This window comes from Larus michahellis, chromosome 7 (assembly GCF_964199755.1).
Source record: "Larus michahellis chromosome 7, bLarMic1.1, whole genome shotgun sequence".
NCBI classification, from domain to species: Eukaryota; Metazoa; Chordata; class Aves; order Charadriiformes; family Laridae; genus Larus; species Larus michahellis.
In genome coordinates, this window is record NC_133902.1 from 41,500,195 (window position 1) to 41,520,222 (window position 20,028).

General features: G+C 36.8%; 1 protein-coding gene across 10 annotated transcripts in view; it reads right to left on the reverse strand.

Annotated features, from left to right (window-relative positions):
- The window catches only part of SLC4A10 (solute carrier family 4 member 10), a 163,965-nt gene that overhangs the window by 40,224 nt on the left and 103,713 nt on the right, over positions 1-20,028 (reverse strand). For 6 of the 10 annotated variants that reach the window (XR_012588459.1, XR_012588453.1, XR_012588456.1 and 3 more), the window contains 2 exons: positions 15,829-16,017; positions 4,525-4,616 (listed from right to left, as the gene is read on the reverse strand). Coding sequence is in view for 3 of the 10 variants with exons in the window: in XM_074595665.1 (XP_074451766.1) it covers positions 4,525-4,616; positions 15,829-16,017 (281 nt within the window). In the remaining 7 variants the exon portion in view is untranslated. The remainder of the gene's footprint in view (positions 1-4,524; positions 4,617-15,828; positions 16,018-20,028) is intronic. The other 4 variants (XR_012588455.1, XR_012588457.1, XR_012588454.1 and 1 more) reach the window with 1 other exon arrangement.

The window sequence follows — 20,028 nt, forward strand, 5'->3', positions numbered from 1 at the left end:
ATTGCAACCTAAAAGCTATTCATGGGGATTTTTTCCCCGTTATGTTGACAAAGGCTTTCTGTTCATTGCACTATAATCTTAGTTATTTCAATTATACAGTTTCTACTATTCTTGTCTGTTGAATAATTTTTTTTAAAATAAAAATGTTTCTCAAAACCAAACAACTCATCTTTCATTATTTGACTAATTTTTCTCGGAAACATGGTTAAAGTACTGCAGAATTAATTTATAAAGACAACAACCACATTCATAATCTTGTTAAGAATAGAGTAATAATTTCCTATTAGTAAATTTTATCAATAATCATAACAGCATCAATAATTCATAACAGAATGAATAAGTCATAACAGTAGAAGAAATGAAGACACCTTATTTTTCCATAATTAACAATTCTGCAAATCATGAATTCATAGCTGCTGTACAATAATCTCAATTAGAAGAACAAGTTGCACTACATGTAATTTTCCTTCTACTACTTTAAGTGAGATGTAATTTTGCTTTTGGATTTAATGGAAGACAGTTGTCTTTCTGCTGAAAATGACAGAAAATAACCTATGACCACAATTGTCTCAAGAGTAAACCGAGAGGGCAAAGCAGAACAAAAACTTCAGAGTTTTAAGGCAGTGACATTGACTTTTATGGGAAGGTAGGAAAAGGTAGAGAAACAGCTTCATCATGGCACTGCTATATAAGCTCACGGTATTTGCCAAGGAATGTGTTCATTTGTATTTATTTCCTCAGTATCAGTCTAGAGTTTACTCTGTAACAAAGACTGACATGGAGTAATAGAGTATATAATGTATGTTTGATTTCATTATGCACCAGTATTATCTACATCTCAAAATGCATGAATTTTGTCATTTGCTTTCCTTTTATTAATCTAAACACAACAACAGCAACCAAATCCAATATAAACTGTTAAAGTGGACCATTTTAATGTCTATCTTACAGCCATCTGTCAGCACTAGTTTGCATAGTTTTTGGTAATATTTAGAAAATTGTTTTCTTGCAAATGGCTCTGGCACTAAATCAGAATTCAGATATAACACAGTTGCCTGTGTAATGAAATCTTCTTTCCCTTAGATCACAGAGAGATGCCTAATGCTACCCTAAGCTAATCTAGAATGACAACCAAACACCTCAGGAAGTTAAACAAGCATCGAATCAACGTGGGAGGTTGGAGTCCAAGGACTTTTTCAAGGTAAAGTATCAGTGAGGTAAATTCTATTCCCCACTCAAATCATAAAACAACTCTTCAGGGTTAAATACAAAACCCAAACAGATTTACTCTGCACTGAATTTTGATGTCATAGGTCATTTACAGTTGACAGAAAGGAAGTGGTCTTTCAGGCATGTAGCAGTGTGCATTCTGTACCAATTTTACCTTGTGAATGGATTTAACATTTAATAAATAACGTCTCATGTACAACGTAATACCGTTGTCACCTTAAGGTCCTAAATATACAGATCACAGGATCAAGTTTCAAATCTGAAATAAACATTCAGTCTCCTGTCTACCAGAAAGTACTTCCAGATATGTTTCCTGTACTATTTATCAGCTTGAGATTCTGAAATCTTTAGGTAGTGAACAGAACCCCAGTCAAAAGGAAAGTACTTGGCAGAGAAGCATCCAACTGGGAAAATACACCTGAACCCTGGGTGTTGCTTCCATTACATAACGAGAGCAGAGGTGGCTCTGGAGTGAGTTTGGGGCAATGGCAAAAGCTACATCCTTCAAATGCTTCATCTAACCTGTCCATCATACATCTCTTATCACAAGAGGTCTTCAGCTAGATAGACCTCACGTGCATCTTACTCTGCACCCTAACCTGAGCAACATTCGTGACCTGGCACTAAATAGTATCAGCAAGCTCTGATTAAACATAAGACTAAATAATGTGAAGGCCATTCCCCTTCAGGACAATCAAGGACTGAAAATGGCGGTGAGGGCCTCCCCCAGAACCAAACATAAATTGACATAAGACAAACAGAAAATACCCAACATAATTTCTTGGGAAAGCCCTGACACACAGTAATCAAATTTATTTATAAGCAGGGCCAACCACTATTCAAAAGCAAGTCAATTATTTCACATGGTATTTGAAAGACCAAACTCCACCAGTATGGGACCAGGGTTTGATACAGAAATACCGTGGTCCATGTGGAGCATAGGAATGTTGCCATGAGAAGGGACACGGGTGCAGTCTCTTTGTGCATTTTGTATTTCAGGACAACTAGGGTTCCCTTCAGCCTCTGGCATAAGAAACAGAGAGAAGCCAAGTGCAGTTGTTGAACTGCCATCCCCATCCCGCTCAGAGACAGGATAAAGTGGTGCTGTGACAGATCACCTCCACATCACCCTGGGAATACAAAGTCCTCATGGTGTCCCCAGAGGAAGAGAAGTGACAACATTTACAAGCACAAATATCAGAAACTATGTCTTCCTCTCTGTGCTACTAAAGTAACATTAAAGACAGCTTTTAGTGCCATGTCTCACATCATTCGTTAAGTAGATACCAATACAATCAACACAGCCTCAGTGCTGTATTCAGATTAAGTCAACTTCTTGAATCAACTCCAAAATTTGGAATATTAGAAGTAGCCCAAGGGAGACAGATTAGCAAGCAGAGAATATGTGAGGTAGTCAAAGGTGCTTTTTTGCAGAAGATAAATGAAATTAATATGTGGAATAAAATTAGAGCAAGAAATCACAATACTCAAGAGAAAATTAGTGCACTGCTCTACTTTCCTCTCAATCTGTGCATATAATTCCAATTATAACCGTTGGGAGTTATTGCAATAGCACATTTCAAGGGGAAATTGTACTTTACTTATGCATCTTCAAAAGGATAAATGGATCTATTTAAAGGCAGTCAAAAAAGGTATTTAGATTACAATCCTTTACTGTTACTTCATTCCTGCAAACAAAAGTTGTTCCTTTCATATTCCTGACACCCTTGTTGGTATCTAACACTGCTGAGGCTAGCCAAAAGATGACATGTCAATCTCCTCTCAGGCCAGTTTAAATAGGAACAGCTCTTTTGATCAGCAAAGCTGCAGCACTACAAAGATAGTGAGTGAAGGATCAAACGACACAGCCTCCACTCTTGTTTAATATGAATATCATTGCAGCTAGATAACAGACTGGGATTTTGATCCTACAGCACTTAAAGCAATTGGGAAAACATACAAGAAAAGCACTACTGGATGTCTTGTCGTTCCCTTTGGATTGTTATGAGCTTCACCTCTGCACAGCTTAATTTTGAATAGACAGCTTTATTTCTATTTGATATCCTTTACAAAATTTTACATCTTGTTATTACAAAACCTGCCAAAACAATTAGTTTTAGTTAACACTTTTAATGTAAGTATCAGGAAACCAAAATCATACTTGACTTTTTAAAGCATTATAATTTTGGTTTTAAATATTTTTAAAGTATTAGCATAAAATTTTTAAGAACTTGTCACTGTTTATAGATTTCCTTGCTACCTCTGTAGAAATGTGGTCCATAATACATCACCAGCCAGCCTCCTTTCTTCTCACTGTCTTTGACAAAAAGATCTGTTTCCCGTCTTTATTTCAGCCATACAGCATTCCTAGTCTGGCATGTTCAGTCAAGAATTCAAATGGTGAAAATAGCTACTGCTGCTAGGAAATAAGTCTGGCACCAGATGGAGCAATCACATAACTGTACTTTTAGCTCAGCTGCACTAACATTAAGATTCAACAGACTCAAAGTGCTGTTCTTTAGAATTTTGGTTTAAATCACCTTTCTTCGCTTACTCAACCTTTGTTGTATTAACGTGTCAGCTGAAGTCATCTACCCCTGTCAGGTCTGTCATCTGTATCTACCGTGACAGTTTGTTTTAGGTACATACAGACTTCTTAAACAAATTAGGATTCTCCTTTACATTAAAGCTGAGAGGCTGTTTGCTTTTCTTTGCTATCTAACATTGAACTGTCATTGCAATCTCCACTACTGAACAGTTAACATCTTTTGTGAAGTGTACTGAAATATCTTGGCTTGCCAAAAGAATTAAGTTATAGGTTTACAGAAACACATTCTGTTTGAGACATCTGGAATCCACGAGTTCAGGTTATAAAAAGCGTTCATGCATTACTTCTACAAAAAGTAAAAATCTGAGAGGTAAATCTGAATTTTAAGAATTCTGAATTACTTTCCTACTTAGATAATTTTCTGTTAATTTTTAAAAATTCCCCTTACAGATATACACTTATGATATTTTCAGGCAATAAATTTATCTCTGTTCCTAAACTCTGATTTCCTTTTACCAGTAATTTAGTAATAAATTTTAGTTTCATTTTTAAATTTTAATTTCAATTTTTAGCAATAAAAAAAATTCTTTTTTGTTATATACAAACTATGTTGCAGTGCACATGAAACTTTAATGCTGAAGTAAAATTTGCACTTGCTTTTCCTGATTCACATGGATTCATTTTATTTAATTTAAAAGATGTATTTGGTAGTCATAAAGCTATCTTCACCGTCAGCAAACACTTACCTTGCTGAAGTCAACAGTGCTATTTTCTCTGCTCACATCATTTTTGTTTTCAATACAGGCTGGAGCAGACTGTGGGGAAACAATCTGACCTGCTAAAAAAAGTACCATTATTACAGAATACTAACAACTACCTCTATAAACAAAGTAACATCTAATGGAATAGTTGTTAAAGAACTAGGTACATTTCATATCAAATGTATATAAAGCATTCGAACATGGCATTTTAATTAAAGTCTTATTTAGAATAACATATTCTCAAAAGACAGAACATTTATCATGTGCAGTTAGGAATGGGAGAGCATAATTTAGAAAATGTAAAAGATACTCTTGAATATTGGAAGACAAACTTTCTATGCTAATTAAAGCTTATGATTTTTATGATATTACATTTGAGGAATGTCCTGCATTCATATAGTTTTTGTAATTAATTTGAGGAGCTGCCAATTCTGAGCAATGTCTGTCTACAAGAATACTCCTCCCTGAATAAAACATGTCCTGATTATAACAACTACAAAACCAAGCGTAAAAGCAGGCTGCTATAAAAATAGATGTATTGGAAATTAAGATGATTTAAAAACTCAGCATTGAACAATGTGATTATTGACATGTATAAAACAAATGTTTCAGCAAACACATTTTCAAAAAATTCCAGTGAGGATTTAGTAAAAGTATTTTATAGAAGTTTTAAAAATGTCTTAAGATGAGAAGAAGTGTTTAAACAGTCCTCGGTCTCATGTAAGCAAACAGTAAGCCTTGTGATCAACAAAATTTTGCCAACAAAAGCTCAAGAGGAAAAACAGGATTAAGTAACAAGTATATGTCTCATAAAGCATATTTTTTACTTAATGCCAGCATTGCCCCTGTGCACGGCCAGAGGGTGTGGGGCTGGAACAGGGCAGCATGCAAGCCCCACAGGGTGATGGGCTGCTCCCTGCTTGCCTTCACTCTTCCTCCCTCCCTAGCATGGCAGGAGCCGCGCGCAGCTCTGAACACCACAACAAAGTACAAGAAAGAGTACCAAATATATGAGCCAACTATCTCTTACTGCCCTAACACATACCCAGGAATAACTACAGAGTCCAACTGGCCCAGAGTCAGCATCTCGTGCCCAGCATATATTTGTTTCCATAGCAAATAAAGTCTCTCATATGACTGAGAAATGATGATGTGAAAACATTGGTTCTGGTGAAAATCAACCTAAATTTGCACAGTAACAAAGACCATATGTTCATGATACTTGAAGATGAAGACAGTGAGAAAGTCCTAGGCTAGGCCCATTGTCTGGGCCATTCAAAAAGCCACGGCGTGTCCCCTCACACGGCTGTTACACACGCTTGCAGGCCAAGCACGTCCTCAGCCACAGCCACGAAACAGAGCGCTTCACAGGATCCAGTCTGAACAGGACAGGAGACTTTCAAGAGTATCTCCGTCATTGCCAAAATACTGAAGTATCCAGCTTCCGTCACAGCTGAGCACTACAGTATCCCTAAGTCTGGTCATGAATTCCCAGTTGAAACATTTACTGAAGGAAAAGGTTGGTTTTCATGAAAATCAACATCTCACTTTCCACTAGGCAAATCTCCCATGACGCAAAACGGGTTTTAGACTCTTGTGCTGCATCCTGGCAGCATAGCCAGAGAGATCTCAATTTGATTAGGAAGTACAGGAACAGAATGTTTTAAAATATATTGCTAGAAATCTTATTATTAAATGTATCAATCTTTAAAATGTAAATATTTTCTCTCCGATTCAGGACAGGGGGAGATCAAAACAAGAATAGAAGTTAGGGCTTTTGTTCAGCACTACAGTGAAATAAACAGAGAATGGCAAAAAACCAGACATGACAAGCATGTTAATCTATCCAAGTAGACAAAAATAAGTCAGGGTTAGAATTTACATATAACAAGAAGAAAGGATTGATTTCAGAAAACAACATATTAATGTAACTTAAAGGAGTCCACATGTAAAAACAATATTAATTCCTAAATGTCACAAGAGACAACTTTTGCAAACTGGAAGCTAGAAATTATTAAATATGCAAGATGCTTATAAATGGTCATTCAAGTTGTCTGTTTTAGTTAGACCTTAAAGAAAAAACACTGAGTTCCATCACTGTTACACCATCACCTTTACACTACATATTGCCATACACTACTTCACACTGTAATTATTTTCTTTATTGTTTATGTAACAGTCTTAGAATTATTTTTACAGGAATCATCTTGTCATATTATAACTATTAAAAATAATATATAAATTTTATTCCTGTACTATTTTGGAGATTTTAATAACACAACAAAAAAGCCTTTCACTAGGAAGGGAAAATTTCTGCCCTACCTTACTCCTAGAAAACTTTAAATCTAGTAACATTAGACCTTCTGCACTTTTAATTTCTTCCTTTTAGACATTCATCTATATTCGAGGATTTACATAAAGGGTAATACTTGTAATAATTATTCATACTAAGGTATATACTACTTTACAAAGATGTTACAGGAAAGCAACAAAAATAGTAGCTCATTATCTTTTGGTTGCTAATTGGGGATTTACATCTATACTTTTTTTTTTTTTGGACCCAAAAATTTAAGAAAATGAGCGCACGGATATCTGCCAGGGAGATAACAATATTGACCAACAAAGGAGTCAGAACATGGACCACCTGTTATAACTACTGAAGTTTTAATATCACAACTGGAGGTGTCAAAAGCCTCTAAGCAATTAACATAACAGTCCAAAGGCTAACTTTTAAACGTTGTGTCCACTTTTCTTTTAGGAGAAAATTATGTAAAAATATACACAGTAGGAAATAAAAGCCACAACGAGTAAGTATGTGAAGTTTATAAGAATAGCATATGTTCTTTTTCTGTGCCAATGGAAGACCTCAAACTTTGATTTACCCATATGCTGGAGTAATCTGAAAGAACACAAGTTTTACCTTGAGGCAGTAAGAGATGTTTAAATAGCTCTGTAACTTAAGACAGCTTTCTGGATCTTGGAACAAGAAGTTTGGGGTTTTTTACTGTGTTGAACAACAATCAAGAATACAAGGTAGAGAAGACAGGTAATTTCACTTTTCACATGATAGTCATGGGGAAAGTTTTTTAAAGAGCATCTTAAACACACTGCAGGAACACGTTTCTTATGCAACAATACAGTCAGTAAAATGCAAATGTGCAAATCTGGAACTTGGTCTCTGTGTGTCCCTTCAACAGAAAAGTAAGACAAAAAGTACTGGGTTTTGGAGAGATTTTTGCTCCTACACACATTTAGTTTGTTAAATGCCTGGGTATTTTGTACGCAAGAGCAGGTAGATGTCGTGCTATGGTGGCCCTCTCCCTAGGAACAGGACTGTAACACTACATGGTTATTTTCATGTTTGGTAGCTTCCTCTGCTTCTGAGCTATGAAGCCACAAAAATTTCTAAATTAATTTAATTTTGTGTATAATTTCATGTTGACTTCAAGTAAATGTCTTTGGGGTGAATACCATTAAGCACATGAGTAATCCCCAGTGGGGTAGGACCAAAAGCATACTGATGGCACCCTAGTGAACACTGGCATCACCAGCGTCACCACTGGTTTTCCAACGCCATTACTCAGTTTGCTAAAGCATGTTGGCAACTATATACGTGCTTTATCCTCAAGCCATTTTTAATTTCAAAAACTGATTGTTTTCTCTGAATGAAGGAAACAGTTATTGGCACCACGATGGTCCCATGAAGCAACAATCAATTAAAGAATTATGTGAATGAAGAGGGAAGCTGTCACATCATACCTAGACTAAACCAAAAGTAAACAAAAAAAAAGGCACTTCCTGTCTGATTTCCACCAAAACGTCAACAGTCACCACTGCATCACACCATCTCTGGGACACAGGTACACTAAATCCAAGTATTCTCCAAAGTTTATCTTTACAATATGGAAGCTTTCAAAGCACTATGTGCAAAAGAAAACAAAACAAACCCAAAACCAAAAAACCCCAAAATCCGAACTAACCCCAAACTCTAGCCAGGCTTTAAACATCTGCTCTGAAAAAAACACTTGTGATGGTTTATTACTTCTTTGAGTTGGCAATATGGGGTTTAGGTTGGTAAGTATGGCGAAGGCATAAACCATCGACTCCCTATAAGAGGGAATAAGAGCAGCAAGATTTATTCAGATCTTCCATGCCCTGTCCTTGCCAGTTCCATTCCAGCGATCTCAAGCAAAATGTTTATTTACACATTGTATGGAGTAAATACAGTATTTTATTTTTTAAGAGTGCAATGCAGTACTTTCAGTCCTTATAAATCTAAAGTTTAAAAGCCTTGATTTATCCTATAGTCCACCTACATAAAGCATCTGAAGAGCTGCATTCTTTGAGAATTCATCAGAGAGCCATTCGGGTATTTTAAAGTATCAAACAAATGCACAATGGGGTATCATTGAAAGATCCAGCCTACATACAAAGGAACTTAATACCTAACAGATAACACCACACTAAAATGGGTGTGAAGGCTTATCTATGTATTAAAAAGCCAATATCAGCACAGTTTCTAAAATTATATTTTAAATTGGTGTACATAAAAAAGAGCAGTTTTTTCAGATAATGTGAAATTGCCAGAGCTTTGAATAGAGCAAGATTCACATAAAAAATATTGTCATGCAAAGCCAAGCCACTTAAAAATCAAAATCCATCAAAATAAGGTTCATATTTGTTACACTAACAGAAGTTTGCATTTGCAGATAGAGGTCAGCATTTTGAGACTATTAGTCCTGCCAAACGAAAAAAAAATAAAAATCCCAGTAAATTAATGTCACATGCAACATACTCTTACTCCCTAAAATTTAAAGCTCAAGACATTTAACTATGTGTATTGTATTTATTAATCAAAATCCAAGACTATGACAAAAACCAAGAACAATGTGTTCAGATACAAATCACAGTTAATGGAAACAAACTGGATGCAACTGACACATCAAAGGAAACTGAATCAGAAAAGAAGTTGTTTATTTTTCTAGACCATAGAGATTTCTTCCCATTCAGAAAAAAAAAAGCTGTGATTTGCAAACCAGCTATAACAATTTTCAGGCTTTTCACCGCAACTAGTCACCAATTTTCCAAATCTAAATAGACACACTGTCCAGATCAAAAATCAAGGACTGAAAACCAGTAAGTTTTCCTAAGTATATGGTAAAATTCTAACAGAGCAGTGATACCATCTTTGCAGGCTGAATTTGTATGAATTTTAGTCCTCTTGATGCATAACATTTTAAATCGGTGGAGAACCATTTTACTCTCATTGTACCTGCGTAACCACAAGCGTATTTGGTGCTCGCTAATGATACATAACTTAAGAGGATGAGGAAAAAGTCGCTTTACCTGTTTTTCTAATGCTAGGCCTGAATCTCAAGCATAATTCACGTGAAGTCATGCAGTTTTAACTAAAATGCTATGGTTTGCGGTTTTACAAATTGCGGTAAGAAAATGAACTTATAAAGAAATGGCACTTTTTTTCCCCAAAAAACATCATTCCACACAAGCTTCTCTTAAGTGTGCCGCAGCTGCTGACAAAGGCCTGAGGTATTTTTTAATCACTATAGCAAGAAGTTGCATGCTGTCAAGAAAGTGAGATGAAGACATGGGTGTACATTTGAAATGATCTGAAGCCCAAGCAAGAATAGGTATTTATACTACCTCTGAACCTTCAGGGAGTTTACAGAACCCAAAGGATAGGAGATGAGGAAGATACAGAGATGAGATGAGCCTGTTAGAGACAGACACAACAAAGACAGAGCAAAATAAAGAAATACAAAGATGAATGATACAATTTTATACATATAGATTACACATTTTATCATGGGTACAAGGAAATGTGGAGAAAGAAAGAATAAATATCAGATGAAAATGTTCATAAATTCAAGTTACATTTTAGTAATATAAAAACCTGTGGATAATACAAGTTGATTAAAATATACACATTTGAGAAGAATATAAACCAAGAAATGGCGCATTAGCTAATTTAAGCTAGAATTAACTATCTTTGAGTTTGCCTTCTCTTCAAGTAAAGCTGAAGCAATCCACCTGATCCAGATCCATACTGACAGAAAACTTGGGCATATATATGGCATTCGTTGTGACTTATTCCAAAAACGTAGGAACACGGTCACATACCTAGGAACCCATCCCTACCCTTTTCACATGGCCCCAAGTAAAGTCCATCTCTCTCCACGTGGTAGTACTGACATCAGAGTTTCACATGCTGTAAACTAACTCTGAGTTATGGCATAAATGCTTGAACTGATGTTTAGGAGAGATTAGGAAACTGAGGAAAGTAAAAAACACAGTCACATAACTGGTCATTTAGACTTACTGGGATACTAAAGCATACTGTCCTAAATTAGGTAGCCAAGCATAGTCTTAAACACCTCTGCGTGTGCTCGTAACTGCCATAAAACAATGAAGAAGTCCAAACCAGCCGACCTTGCTAACTGAAATAACTGGAAAAAGGCTTGAAAAAGAATATGTCAAAATTAACTGCTCTAACAGGTCATGCTGTTAACTCTGAAGATCCCTAATTTAATATGCCATTGCTTCCTTCAAGCTCTTTGGCATATCAATAAACCTCTCCTTCGAATTTCAGAATTTCCCAAACTCAGACATGATGCGTGGCACAATTTTTACACTAATAACATGTCTGCTCTGACATCAAGGGAGAAGAAGCAGTTATAAATGGCATATGTATGGAACACAAAACAGGCACAAGATCATGTTATTATGGATAAAGAACACTTTAGCAAGGTGCATGGAAATACAATTTACAAGTCACTTATCCTGCCATGCTCCTCACCCCTAGTTCCTTCCTCTTTGGCTTTAATCAGTAAAAGGTCTGTTAGATCTCATTACATATATACACACACGCGCTCTGAAGTCCAGATTAAAAGTGAAATAGCCAGTCAAAAGAACTGAAATGTTTAGTTGATGAAAACTTATTTTCCTAACCACCTTTTCATCAAATCAGCTACTATTCTGTGGCACGCACGATTAAATTCTTAATTGCAGAACCCTTTATAAAAGGGGAGGGGCTTATGACAATATTTTAGCATTCCCCTATCAATAGAAAGTTGTTATATATTTGCAATTGTCTTTGGCTTTTTAGACCATGTCATAGGAATTTACAGACACAGGTATCAGGGTGAAAAACCCATCGATCTCAATAAAAACAAGTTAAATTGCTTTACAAACCAAGCTTTCTAAAGATGATTTACTAATGACAAAGATTCATATTTCTACCTGCCTTTTACAGTATTTATGCTAAAATTACTTGCCATCCTCTATTTTGGGTATTTGGTGTCAAATTAGACTTTAAAAAAAAAAAATCATTTTTCCTACTCTTATGCCAAATTTGACTGTCGGGTTTTATTGGAACATCAAAAGCAGGCTTTTAATTCTCACAGTTTTGATGCTTAATGAAAAGTGAAAGTTAAACACAGCATGGCAGCATTAAAAATGCATGGTAAATCCATAGCACCCTGACATCTTAGCCCTCCAGAGGATGTGAAGAACAGCCATTGTAAACAAAAGATAATACTACTAAATACAAAGCAAATTAATTAGATGGTCTGACAGACTTTTAAACAAAGAAAAAGTGGAGGGAGAACATATGTGCAACTATCTTCCAGCAAAGATATCACAGTGGTCTGTCAGCAGCAGAGCCATATATTACATTTAAGTTTATGTCTTCATTTTCAGACTTTGCTCTTGAATACCTGGAAATTGATACATTGATAAGCTAGCATAGTCAAGAACTTGGACAAAGAAGGGATTTGTACCACGTAACCCAGATGGCAAGGACTGATGGCTCTGAACCACCTATTTAATAAATTACAGACTGCTAAGGACTGTTATCAATTAAACTGTCTACACTAAACCCAAATTTAACCAAACGGAGAACTTCCTTTTGTGCAGAAGTGTCAAAGTTCCCCCGCCTCATTTCAACGGGTACGACTAAGTGGCCCTTCTAAAGCTCCCGGCACTTGTTGTTTCTGCCAACTCTGATCGGGGTGAACTGAGCTGTAGGCTCATCAGTAGTACCGGAGATGATCTGCTTTTCTCCCTGCAGTTTCCTAAGAATTCAGCTTCTCATCCAGAAAGTAAAAGCAATAATAAAATATTTTACTATTTTAATGTATTTTTTTGTATTAAAGAGAGAGAACAATACTGCTCCTGTTGGCAATATATGGAACATTTTATGTTCATACATTCTACACAGTGTTTGTGCAGTAATGGGAATAAGCAGACTAAAATGATGCCTTGATTGCATTTTACCAGTTTATCCTCAGGAAATAAAGATGTGCCTCATAGCACACTCTTGACAATAATGCAAGGTGTTTATATCCCTTAATTTTGCTTTCTTTTACACATATTCAGCTGTTTTTTCCTTTGCTTTCATCTGATCCGAAGTTACATTTTAACAACTCATTTTTATATTATTACGAGAAGCTTGTACAGGTGCTCCATGGCAATCTGAAAAGAAATATATAACACTGTAGCTGAATTCTAGCATTGGGGTCATGAGGCAGCAGCAGAAGAAAATTATCAGAAACCTCGTTACTACCTCTGGTCAAGTTGCTAAGGACAGCAGAGTTCCTAAAGCTGAGCATTTCAGTGTAGATTCCTGCATGATTTACACACCACATACCATGGCAAGTTACCCAGGGTAAAGAAATACCTAAGAGTAAGCCAGAAGAGGTAGTGGTCAGTGTGCCTGAGATTAGGCAGCTCTGCAGAATCATCGCTTTCCGCACTCCTTTAATCCTGGAATATTGGGGCAATAGTTCCTACTATGCCCAATGAGCTGCTTTATTTGCTGTTGTCTTGAAAAGGGAAAAAATTGTGATTCCTTTTAAAACCAAAAATCCAGATGGAATTTTCTTCTTCTAAAAAAAAAATACTGATTTTATTCCAATTCATGCAATAAAATAAGATTCAGACTTTTTAATGTAACAGGGTAATGGATGGTAAGAGAGAAACTCAAAAATAAACCAACCCCTCTTTGCTTTATCACAGGGCCATCATCCATTTTGATGAGGTCAATGCAGAAGACTGCCAAATATGCAATAGCACTTAAAGGATGCACGTAGAAAAGCAATGCTTCAAACTGAATAAAAGATATCTGTGTCCAAAAAGACTGGGTTTGGAACTCTTCACTGTAATTTAGAGAAAAAGATGACTTACCTTCGTATAAATGTTCCTAAAATTATTAAGATTTGTATTGTTTATGGTGCATTGAACTTAGTTTAAATTAACATAGTCAAAGTGACTAAGTTATTTTTTTTAACCAGGGGATAGAGTGCTCTGAGGTATCTCTGCATAAGCACGTGAACTGGAATTCAGTAATCTTGCAGAATTATGTGTCTTCCTGCTTACGGAATCACTTAACCACCAAGTATATAAAATTAGTGTGTTTAATATGGACTTAGGTGCTGTCCTGATCAGAATCTATTTTTGGGGCGAATTAGATAGACAGATGAAGTTTCCCAGAAGAAACTTACACAAAAGTGAGATGTTTCTGGAGTGAATTACTGCATCAGTTCCACTAACTGTAACAGTAACAGAAAGTTACTGAAATTGCACTTTCACAGCTTGCCCTGTGGGGTCTTCTTAAGGAGGCCTACTGCTTATAGGTTATATAAAATCTAGTGCAAAAAGCTTACGGAATGCAAGCTGCTAACTTGTGTCCTGTGGAAACTGAGAAATAGGAACATTATAGCATTAACTTTCTTAAGCGTCTCCTGAATATTTGTTTAAAGTCATCAGCAAGAGTTGCACAAATCAACAGGAACGTTGCCTTACAAAGGGTGGACAATCATTCTACATACTTTTACTCTTGTGCATCCACATGTATAATCACACACACCTTAAATATTATTTTTCCTTACTCTTAAAATGATATTTTGGCGTAATTACTATGTTTCTATTTAATATCCTCTTCAGATGAAATTATACATTGCCTTTTAGGTCTGAAAGTCTTCCCCAGGGAATTGTCTAGATTTAGAAGTACCTATTAAAACTTTACACGGCAATGATTGAAACAAAAGGTCCTTCCTTGAAACCAAACTTAATCTTTATATCAACGGCCCCATCTTTCCAGATCACCCGCACTACTACTCTTTCCTCCTCTGCCCTGTGCCTCACAGCACACAGCTGCCTCTTGCACCCTGCACCTTCCCAGTGCTACTCCCCACTCCCCAGGGTGTCAGGGGAGCTCAGTAGTGCCCTGAACCAAAGAGACAGCAGAAGGCACTGAGATTTCACTAAAGCTAAGGTGATTTCTGGAAAAAGAGTCAATATAGTCCAACGGTGTTCAGACAAAAATGTTGCGGCTATTGTTATGATACTGGATACAGAGGCTCAGTAATTGTGCAATGTATAATTCTTGTGAATTAATTGTAAATACTCGCATAATTTGGCTGCAATTTTCATAACACGGGCCTGTGTTTATGTAAATAAGGAAGGGGCAACAAGGAATGATCTTTAATTATGTTTAAACTATAACAACAGCACAGCTTATAAAGGCTTCTGTAAAAGCAAGAAAGAAAAGAGTTAAGCCAATATTTTAGTGCAGAACTACTCTGAAAACGTGCTCTCATATTTTCATGAATGTGATTTTCCAAAAAGTGATTTTCTGAAAGAATAAGTCACAGTTCTTGCAGCATCTCTCCAATAGTGTCATCTTGAAAATGTTTTTCTCATTTTCCAACCCCTCAAACCAAACTATGAAATCTGAAGCATGAGTTGAACGCTAGCTAATGCATACGCTGTCATAGACTAAGAAACTAAGTCAGCCCTGGATAGTCAACAGAAGTCAAAAATAGTCAAATCACATTTCTGGCACTAATGGAGCACGTCCACAGTTCAGAGCAACACTGTGCAAAGATGGTCAAGCTCAATCTGAAGAATCGCACAGGGTGCCTAAAGCACAAGTGTACGCAAGCTGTGCTGCACCGGGGATAACGTGCCATGCCAATTACCCAGCACAGAATGGCACACTAACACAGCTAGCCTGCTTCCAACACTTGAGCTAGTTCCCTTGAATAACCCTGCACAGCCCTGAACTGTGCCAGATATCTGAATTTCAAATTTAAACAGGTGTGTTCCTGAATGCAAAAGAGGAACCACTCTCATGTAAAAGGTACCACTTTTACACAGTGGCTTTTCAGAGCAGAATCACACTGAGTTCAAGCTGTGGGTACAAAGCACATGCAATATCGAACAGGCAGATGTTACTGAAAGCTCAAAATGCAAAATGAAGCAACACATTACCATTTTTATCCATGGAATGGGGTTCAGACTGCTTCTTTCCAATATCAGCAAAGGATCTCACAATTGGGATCCTGTTGCTCAGCTTCTTCTGGTTCTGATGGTGATGCTGTTTCAGTAATGCCTCATGCACTCTGTGACGAACATCCTCACTGAGCTGCCCAGAACTCACCTGCTGGTCCAGAATCATATCTGAAAATACATACATAAACATAATAAAAGAGGGGAAAAAGGAAATATTTATTTTTAAATTGCAATCATAAGAATTAGTACCATACAAGATTACAAATTAAAGGTATCAGTTCCTTTAACATAACAGAATTAAACAGTAAGTTTTATCTAGAAGTGTTTCAGTCTCAGGAAAAAAAAAATAAAACAAAAAGGATGCTATTAATGTAAAAAAGTCAATCCCTCAAAAGATACGCAGTTCCCAAATTAAGGTAACCTACGTAACTTTGAAGTCAGTCCCTAGGCAACCCCATACATAATGCTTTTAAACCCAAGATAATAATGTGTATAACTCCCTTTTTATAACCCCCACCCTATTTGCTACAAAGGACTGGAATGCTGTGAGGAAACACCTTTTGTATTCCCTTTATACTTACCACAGGAGATCACAGTCTAGTGCTTTATTTCTTATAACCATAATTACAATACTTTCACTAAAATATAAAGAAATTTCAGATAAAGCAATACAGGAAAATTTGCTGTATTATTTGCTAATACTTAATCTCATTCTATGGCCTGATGTACATGTCCCTGCAAGAGAATCATTGCATGGAGGTGTGAGTGAATCTGATCCCCCTGCTAAGAAATTACAACCATTTTTGCAGTCCACTGGCAGAAAATATTCTTACATATTCATATTCAAAACTATTTGTAAATATATGCATTATGTATTTCAAATGGGAAAGAACTGTTGAGAATTTTGTGGGGTTTTTTTTTAATTATTATTTGGGAAATCCTGCTAGCAACAGTAATTACACTTAACAGAAAAAGAAAGGAAAAAAAGAAATTCTGTACGATACACACTGTCCTTGTATATCCATTGGAAGAAACTGTACCGCACAAAAATAGTGATATAATAAGCTGAGTCAAAAACTCCTTGTACTGAAAATTCAGACAGCTCATGATTCTGTCGTGGAGTCAGATTCATATCTACCAGTAAACTCAGTGGAAAAGCAAGCACAACAGAAAAAATAAAAAGCAGATGCATCATAGTAGAAACATATTTGTCAGGTCTTTGATAATTCCCAAAAGCAAGAGAAAAGAAGAGAGATAATAAAAGGCATTAAATAATTATGCTGGTTAAAAGCAGAGTTTAATTGCTAACAGTCAACTATGCATTGTATATACATTTAAAAAACACAGCAGTTTTTCTGGAATTCTCAATATCCACATAACAAGCCAACGTATCATACATATAGCTGCTTTAAAAGCTGAACAACAAACTACCTGGATGTTTCAGTTACTATGAAGAGGATACCAACAAATTTACATCTCTGTGACCACACACACACAAAAAGACAAGGTTAGGTCCACAGAAAAATGCAGCCGCCAACAGATGTAAACATGAGACGTAACCACATCTCACAATGAAGAGTGATGCAGAGGTTTTCCATGTTGCCTTTGACCCTCTCCCGCAATTACATTCTGTGCAGTATTAACAACGGTGTTGACTGAATGGCTCATGCCAAAGAGTAATACTGCCTGGTGGTGTGCCTAAACTAATAAAACCTGTCTTTGGGTGCTTCACCTGACTCTGAAGGGCACTTTTATCTGCAGGGTTAACTCAGACACCACCAGGTCAGTTATCACTGTACTCCCAGCCTAGACAAACACAGTTTTTCTATTACTCTAGACTCTCATGGAAGAAATAAAGAGGCACAGCAGCAAGATGAGTTACAGAAAGGCAAAAGAGAAGGTAACGAACACAAGTTCAAGAGAAAGCCTTCAGCAGATTTTTTTCAGATGGAGCCAAGAATTTGCAACCCACAAGAAAAAGAAAAGAAAGCTCCAGCTCCAAGAAACCTATTAATTTTCCTGCTCAACTCCACTGCCTTTTGAGGAACTGCCTCTGCCCTGAGGATAAGACTATCTTTCCTTTATATAGCCTTAGTACATGAATTTGCATGTCATGTTTCCCAAAACAGGCCAGTACTTTCTGTAACATGACAGTGGATCTTCAGAGGAAAAAAATGAATAATAAAAAAATAACATAGAGCGTCTGTGCTAAAGCACAATTGAAATGATCCTCTCCCTGCTCCTTTTTAATTCTGATGACCAAAAGACAAATTGTAGAAGATGCAAAAACAAATATTACCTTCCTTGAGTTGCTCTAAGACAGAAATAAAAAGGAAGAGCTGAAAAAGAGGACTCCTCTAGAACACACAAATTTAGAGTTGTGGTCATCAGCTTGCTTACAGATCAGTGGAACTCCACTTGTATGGTGTCATTCCTAGAATTGCAGTATTTTCCGTATCAAATATTAAAACATATTAACTGCTGAGAATGATGTCAACATTTGAGATGATCCACTTGAGGAGGAAAAATGCCAGGAAAAAGAAAATGCCAGGAAAAAGACAACCATATCCCTATCCTCTTCCTTGCCTAGATGTTCTGCTAGACTCGTTAACAGTCAACACAAGCCATAGGGTTAGTGCCAGTGTGGTGACTAACAATTTTTATTTCCTGCCAAACTGAGAAGAAAGTGGCTTACCTTTAGTTTTCTTTTTTTACAAGTTCCGCTTTACTGTAGCACCGCTACCACATGTAAAAAGAGAAGACACATTCAGATTTGGAAAGAGTGAAGACGCGTTTTCTTGCCTTGACACTCCTCTCCAGTTCCTTTACTACAGACCCACTTGCAGTAGCAGCTGTAGGAGTTTAAATCCAGTCAAATTACTGCCAGATTGCTGTATTTTGACTATTTTTTCAAGACCTGAACTGAACAGATTTGAATAGTAAGACTGTCTCCATCAGCACCTATGGGTTTCCACTTCAGTTTCTTCCTAAGTTTTTCAACATACCCTTTAAAAACCCAAGTTTCTGCAATGTCAGTGATAACACTCTTGATTGCAAAGACAAGCTTGAAAATAAGAGCAACACGGTTGAAGTCTGAGAGTAAATGGCAGGAGCATTTTAAACATCTCATTTTCAAAACAGGCTCTATTTTCTTAATCCTGTGAGAAGATCCTACATGCTCCCACCAGTTGAAGATGCACCTGCTTTTCAAAGCCTTGTTTTTCACTTTTGTATTTAGAGCACATGGCCATTTCTCCAAACTCCAAATGACAAAACAAAGTAAACAATACAGACCTGAAACTTCACAGCACTATATCTCAGGTACATTCCTGTCTAACAACAGAGACTCTTCAGGGTTTCTATACTTGGCAACAAAGGTTTGGGGATTTCTTGTTTGTTTGTTTTAAAGGATTTTCCTCTTGAATGACCTTTTAAATTCTGCAGACCCCCCTTTGAACCAGAGACACAGGTTAATTTTCAAGGATGCTTCAGAACCACATGGATCTTCCAGCAAGATGCAATGTGTGGAATATCCACCAGCACAGTGTTACCCATCCTATTAATTGCTCATACCATACCATTTCTGCTGATATCAGGAACACTGAGGTAGGGTGTTTCTTCAGTAAGGAATCTTGATTCATACTGGAACCATGAAATAACTTTTCAAGCTGTTAAAGACAGACATTCTTCCTGCCCTGGTCATTCAAAAAGATTCAAAGAAACTTGGGTTTTCATATAATTTCAAGAATGTTTTCTCCATTCAGACTCAGTTACAATACATCACTTATATAAAATTGATTTTGTGAGTAAATGTGAGCAATGTGAGTACTTAAACAAGCTACTGTAGTAACTCAAATGTAACTCCTCATCACCTGTGAACAATTTACCCAGGCTGTGAATTAAGAGCATCAGGACAGCAAACACTTCAAATCAGTTCAAATGCATCTGTCCCACCTCTAGGGTCGGCAAGGATGCAAAAGCAGGTTGGATGCTTCCACTCACTCTGGAGACATCTATTACACGCTGCAGCTTTGTACAGGGGCATGCAGCCAGATCCACGTGGAGCCATCCCAGGTCCAAGCAAATGAGCAGTAAGGAGACAGTCAAATGTGGCCACAGCTCATTCCCCATTGTTCCAGGTTCACAGTGTGCCCCTCACCTCACATACAATACTACACA